The 6,796-nt window shown below is 39.5% G+C and overlaps 1 protein-coding gene across 1 annotated transcript; it reads right to left on the bottom strand.

Annotated features, from left to right (window-relative positions):
- Positions 1 to 4,522: 4,522 nt before the first annotated feature.
- On the bottom strand, positions 4,523 to 6,440 carry LOC110533143 (mitochondrial fission 1 protein-like). The gene is made up of 5 exons (XM_021617228.2): positions 6,200 to 6,440; positions 5,721 to 5,825; positions 5,546 to 5,573; positions 5,279 to 5,355; positions 4,523 to 4,684 (listed from the first exon to the last, which is right to left on the bottom strand). The coding sequence occupies exons 1-5, from the start codon at positions 6,314 to 6,316 to the stop codon at positions 4,523 to 4,525; spliced, it is 489 nt and encodes a 162-aa protein (XP_021472903.1). The 5' UTR covers positions 6,317 to 6,440.
- Between the last annotated feature and the right edge of the window lie 356 nt (positions 6,441 to 6,796).

Below are 6,796 nucleotides of genomic sequence, written 5' to 3'. Positions count from 1 at the left end.
AGCTAGAAATGACGTTCCAATATCAACAAATTCGCAACGGTCTCGATCAAGTTGTTTGTATAGAATTTTTGATATCTCTTATACTGTTTCCGTTTTTCACCTTCTTGTCCTCTTTATGTCCTCCCTCCGCTTTCATTGGATCTCTCAAGAAACTCAAGTGCCCCATTGTGACATCATCACTTCCAAGTGACATTCTTTGTAAGTGAAATCAAGCAAATTTTTGACACAAATCAGAAAATAAATCCACTTTGCAACCACTTAGACAAGAAATGTCAAGTGTTCCAGCTTCGTCTACTTCTCTGCTACTCAAATCTGGAGTTTGGAGACAAAAATGGTATTCGCATCAAAAGTTACAGGAGTTTAAGTAACAGCACCAACATCAGTTTCTGTAACATTTTGGCAAGCAGTGTCTATTTTGACCAATACTGCAACAAGTTAGACAAGAAGTTAGAGTGAATGGGATATTCATCTACTTCTCTGCTATTCATAGCTGTGTTCAGAATCAAAATATTCCATACGGAACTTACGGTACAGCTGTTTTTGTAGCTGCATTACCACGTGTTTTTCAACCTTCCCAAACAATGGTCGGTTTGACCACTTTCGGAGCATTTTTGAGGAAAAAAGTTCCGCCAGCTAAAATCTTCCCCTGCTTCTCTGCTCTTCATAGAAAAAGGCGGATTTCAAATCGGGGCTACCAATCTGTAACTATAGCCGTTTTCGTAACCCATCACCTCACTTTCAAATGTCTGTAAATCATACCAGCAGCAAGGCAATTTATTACTTTCCCAAACAACTGCCACTAAACAAACAGTTAAAATTGGGTCTACCGTTCTCGAGGGAGAGCGATTTAAGAAACCCCTCACCTTGCTCTTCACTAACAGCTCTCTGTGTCAATACTGATATTCCAAAACGGAACCGTTGGCTAGGATACTCGCAGACGCTGCAGGGCCAAAATCATGAGGAGACACTCCTCCTTCACCGTTTAACCTTTCTGATCTCCCCATCCCGGATCCGGGATCGTGAATACAGACTCAAGCTCATTACCATAACGCAACGTTAACTATTCATGAAAATCGCAAATGAAATGAAATAAATATGCTAGCTCTCAAGCTTAGCCTTTTGTTAACAACACTGTCATCTCAGATTTTCAAAATATGCTTCTCAACCATTGCAAAACAAGCATTTGTGTAACAGTATTGATGGCTAACGTAGCATTTAGCATTAGCATTCAGCTGGCAACATTTACACAAAAAAACAGAAAAGCATTCAAATAAAATCATTTACCTTTGAAGAACTTCAGATGTTTTCAATGAGGAGACTCTCAGATAGCAAATGTTCAGTTTTTCCTGAAAGATTATTTGTTTAGGACAAATCGCTCCGTTTTCTGCGTCACGTTTAGCTATGAAAAAACCCCTGTATCCAGGATTGTGTAAATCTATCAGCAAGCTCATTAGCATAACACAACGTTAACTATTTATGAAAATCGCAAATGAAATGAAATAAATATGCCATCTCTCAAGCTTAGCCTTTTGTAAACAACACTGTCATCTCAGATTTTCAAAATATGCTTCTCAACCATAGGAAAACAATCATTTGTGTAAAAGTAGCTAGCTAGCGTTAGCATTTAGCGTTAGCATTTAGCTTTAGCATTTAGCGTTAGCATTTAGCGTTAGCATTTAGCGTTAGCATTTAGCGTTAGCATTAGCGTTAGCATCCAGCACGCAACATTAACAAAAACATAAAAGCCTTCAAATAAAATCATTTACCTTTGAAGAACTTCTGATGTTTTCAATGAGGATACTCTCAGTTAGATAGCAGATGCTCAGTTTTTCCAAAAAGATTCCTTGTGTATTAGAAATAGCTCCGTTTTATACATCACATTTGGCTACCAAAAAAAATCAGAAAATTCAGTCCTCAAAACGCGAACTTTTTTCCAAATGAACTCCATAATATCGACTGAAAACATGGCAAACGTTGTTTAGAATCAATCATCAAGGTGTTTTTCACATATCTCTTCATTGATACATCGTTCTTGGACACATGCTTTCTCCCCTGAATCAAATGGTAAAGTAGAAGCAGCTGGCAATTGCGCACCGAATTCGACGCAGGACACCAGGCGGACACTTGGAAAATGTAGTCTCTTATGGTCAATCTTCCAATGATATGCCTACAAATACGTCACAATGCTGCTAAGACCTTGGGCGAACGACAGAAAGTGTAGGCTCATTCGTTGCGCAATCACAGCCATATAAGGAGACAATGGAAAACAGAGCTTCAGAAATTCTGCTAATTCCTGGTTGATGCATCATCTTGGTTTCGCCTGTAGAATGAGTTCTGGGGCATTTACAGACAAAATCTTTACAGATTCTGAAACTTCAGAGTGTTTTCTTTCCAAAACTGTCAAGAATATGCATAGTCGAGCATCTTTTCGTGACAAAATATCGCGCTTAAAACGGGAACGTTTTTTTATCCAAAAATGAAATAGCGCCCCTAGAGCTCTAACAGGTTAAGCTAGAAATGACGTTCCAATATCAACAAATTCGCAACGGTCTCGATCAAGTTGTTTGTATAGAATTTTTGATATCTCTTATACTGTTTCCGTTTTTCACCTTCTTGTCCTCTTTATGTCCTCCCTCCGCTTTCATTGGATCTCTCAAGAAACTCAAGTGCCCCATTGTGACATCATCACTTCCAAGTGACATTCTTTGTAAGGGTATCCCCACAGTCCATCTGAAAGTCCCTTATCTACAGCCTAACACCAGTAGCACATGACAAAACTTCAACAAGTGACTGCACTCACTGTAGCCTCATCCCAGATCTATTTGTGCTATGTAGCCATAATGTATAGCTGACAGCAACCATATGCAATACAAACATCTGGCTCCAGGCTAGATGCATGGGTCTTCATCTGATAAACTGTTGAGAAGCAGAACAAGATACCAACAAACTTACTGAAACAGTTCAACACATAACAATATCCTTTATGTATGCATTTCCTTCATCAAATCTAAACAATCCTATCTATTACAGAGATTTAGAGTTATCAAAGCATATACAGTTGAAGTCAGAAGATAACATACACTTAGGTTGGAGTCATTAAAACTCATTTTCAACCACTCCACAAATGTCCAAACAAACTATAGTTTGGCAAGTCGGTTAGAACATCTACCTTGTGCATGACAAGTCATTTTTACAAACAGTTTATTTCACTCTATCAGCAGTTTACATACAGTAAGTTGATTGTGCCTTTAACTCTTTTGGGAAAGGGGTCAGCATTTTCACTTTTGGATGAATAGCGTGCCCAGAGTGAACTGCCTCCTACTCTGTCCCAGATGCTAACATATGCATGTTATTATTGGTATTGGATAGAAAAAAACACTCTGAAGTTTCTAAAACTGTTTGAATGACGTGTGTGAGTATAACAGAACTCATATGGCAGGAGAAAATCTGAGAAAAATCCAACCAGGAAGTGGGACATCTGAGGTTTGTAGTTTGTCAAAGCTTGGCCTACCGAATACACATTGAAATATGGATGAGGTTGCACTTCCTACGGATTCCACTAGATGTCAACCGTCTTTAGAAACTTGATTGAGGATTCTACTATAAAGGAAGGGCTCATGAGACCTCTGAGTCAGTGGTCTGGCAGAGGGCCTTGGTCTCATGACGTAAAAGGTTTAACATTTTAACAGAGTTACCAGAGTTCCAAGCATACTTACAAAGTTGTGGCAAAATGGCTTAAGGACAACAAAGTCAAGGTATTGGAATGGCCATGACAAAACTGACCTCAATCCTATAAAATATTTGTGGGCAGAACTGAAAAAGAGTGTGTGAGCAAGGAGGCCTACAAACCGGACTCAGTTACACCAGCTCTGTCAGGAGGAATGGGCCAAAATTCACCCAACTTATTGTGCGAAGCTTGTGGAAGGTTACCAGAAACGCTTGACCCAAGATATGCAATTTAAAGGCAATGCTACCAAATACTAATTGAGTGTATGTAAAGTTCTGACCCACTGGGAATGTGATGAAAGAAAAAAAAGCTGAGATAAATCACTCTCTACTATTATTTTGATATTTCACGTTCTTAAAATAAAGTGGTGATCCTAACTGACCTAAAACAGGGAATTTTTACTAGGATTAGATGTCAGGAATTGTGAAAAACTGAGTTTAAATGTATTTGGCTAAGGTGTATGTAAATTTCCGACTTCAACTGTACATTCAAGCAAGCCAATCCCTGTAGAGTATCTATCAAGTTTCATACTTACACACTTTTAAAGCGTAAAATGTATGTTAAACTGCACCAGGTGTTCAAACACACCTATGGTTGTTCTGACTGTAGACTTAAATTGTACCTACTGCTATGCATATAACATTGAAGATTAATCTTCAATACCAAATATTGCTGATGGATGTGTGGGACACAATCAGTAAACTGATTCACCACTCTACCCTACCCTGGTTGCCAGTCTGTTTCTGCTTTCTTGTCAACCCTTCATAGAATTGTCATGTTTGGCATGACAATGATTTACAAGGAGTTGGCATGATAACACAGACTGGTACTCAGACTAACCCTGACCTCACCTTTCCTCATGGCCTTCACTATGAGCTTCTCCAGATCCAGAGCTTGCGTGTTCCCTGGTTCATTCTTCAGGAGGATCCGGATGCTTTTCAGGCCCCTCTCATACTCCTGTGGCGTGACATCAGGGATGGACATTAAGGGTTGCCTTATTGCCTGGGGCAAGTACACTGAACATGCTTCGAGGTTACCCCATTGGGTAGATGATAAAAACAACCAAACGGCTAATAATTGTAGTAGTCTAAAACTGGTCTTTCTGGTTCCTCCCCATTGTTTAATTGAAAGACAGACAATTTATGGCAGTAGGGAAAGTTGAGGCTGCTCTGGTAATGTTTTTACTAATAACAACCAAAAGACAAAGAATTCCAGCACTGATCTTTCTGATTCCTCCCCTGTAGGGGAAAAGGCAGGCAATGTATTTTAGCGCGTAAATAGCTATTTTACATTTTCAGACAAGTGATCATAATCTTTGGGAAACCAAAAAACACTCCCAACTTGTCACATGGGCAAGTGCCTTTCAGACTTTAACATCAATCCCTGGACATGGTCAAATTAAGACATAATTGTAGTATTGCATGCACCAATCAAATGTATTCGTGAAGCCTACATCAGCAGTTGACACCAAGTGCTTTGCAGTAACCCAGCCTAGACCCCCAACAGCAAGTAGAAGGACAGTTGCAAGGGTAAAAACTACATTCAAAGCACCTTCAGTTTGTAGTTTCCAATAGCCAGGTAAAACAAGTAGTCCCTCTGGTCATCCTTGGTCCCCTTGTGAACCAGCTCTGTGGGGACAGAAAATAAAAAACATTAGCATCTCTGTTCACTTTAAATGGTGGGGGTGTAATGTTAGTAGCCTGGTCCCATATCTGTTTGTGCCATCTGTTTGGCATTGACATCGATCATAACAGTCGGGTATATGCACAATCATATATGTGACTAAGCTAATGAGTCGGTGTCCAGTTGATGTTTTACCATCCAGCAGAACGATGCCCTTATTGATGTCATCTAGGGAGTTTTTCCTAGCCACCGTGCTTCTTCACCTGCATTGCTTGCTGTTTGGGGTTTTAGGCTGGGTTTCTGTACAGCACTTTGAGATATCAGCTGATGTACGAAGGGCTATATAAAATAAATTTGATTTTGATTTGATTTGATCCGGGAAATTGCTCCTGATCAGACACCAGGCATACTCAAACTTTGTGTCTTTGGTCAAATCCCCTTTAGCCAACTCTGTAGAATACTTCTTTTCAAATTTCTGCAAAAAAAAAAAATGTCCAGGAATAATGGCTGATGGTGAATGATGCAATGACGGCTATTAAATTGCAATGATGGTTGAGCTTATGACACGGTCTCTTAGCTAGCTAGAGTTTCGTATTGTCACTCACATGTGATTCATTAGTTATCTCCAAAAACATGGCTAGCTTGCTAGCGAATTATGCCATCCAGAACCAATGTATAACATAACTTGAATATCCAAACAACAACGACAGGCTAGTTAACGTCAGTTAGAAGCTACTGAATTGGTCTCGATATTTCCAATAAATAATACCCCGATAAGGCCAAATTAAACGTTCAATGTCAGCTAGGTCAAATCGCCAACGAAGCCATGTAGTAGGGAATAAAATTTACCAAGAGATCCTCTGGTGAAACAACATCACAGACGACAGCCTCCATGTTTCCGGATGAAGTAACAAGGGTGTATTCATTACGCCAATTATGTTGCAAAAGTTTAGCAAAATAAACCATTTACTCAAAACGCTCTTCAAAGTGGGTTCTTAAAAGGAAGTCATAGCTAGTCATGTTATGTGTATGGTTTCCACACGTTGTCTTTCCAATCTGAATAGTCCGAAGTTTTCGGCACAAGCTGCGCATAAATGAATGATTCTTCCATGTGAAGTCCGCAGGGTTCCTTCCAACTTCTTCCAGTTGCTTATTTTTTTTAGGAGAGACAGAACTGATCAACAACTTCAGTTTAATAATAAAATAGAGTTGTTTGGAGTAAACGGTTTCTGTTACAAAACGCTTAACAGACGAAGCGTTTACCAACAGAAAAAGCGTAATGAATACACCCCCGCATTTTGGGGAAAACGTGTCATTCAGTACAAACCATTCCGCAACGTAGCAAACGTTCAAGCGAATTGAACGCGCATGTGAAGTTTTTGCAAATTCTGTGACATCGAGGGCTATTGACCAATCTCACCTCACTATATCTTCCATCACCTACAA

The sequence above is a fragment of the Oncorhynchus mykiss genome, chromosome 10 (genome assembly GCF_013265735.2).
Source record: "Oncorhynchus mykiss isolate Arlee chromosome 10, USDA_OmykA_1.1, whole genome shotgun sequence".
Lineage (NCBI taxonomy): Eukaryota > Metazoa > Chordata > Actinopteri > Salmoniformes > Salmonidae > Oncorhynchus > Oncorhynchus mykiss.
Note: the sequence above shows the minus strand (reverse complement) of the source record. Positions and strands in the feature narration are given on the sequence as shown.

What these genes read in the sequence shown, in the direction of transcription:
- LOC110533143 (XM_021617228.2), bottom strand. Translation starts at nt 6,316, where the DNA reads ATGGTTTATTTTGCTAAACTTTTGCAACATAATTGGCGTAATGAATAC. An exon ending in TTTCACCAGAGGATCTCTTG is followed by an intron (nt 5,826 to 6,199) that starts GTAAATTTTATT and finishes TTTTTTTTGCAG; the next exon opens with AAATTTGAAAAGAAGTATTC. An exon ending in GGGCATCGTTCTGCTGGATG is followed by an intron (nt 5,356 to 5,545) that starts GTAAAACATCAA and finishes CTGTCCCCACAG; the next exon opens with AGCTGGTTCACAAGGGGACC.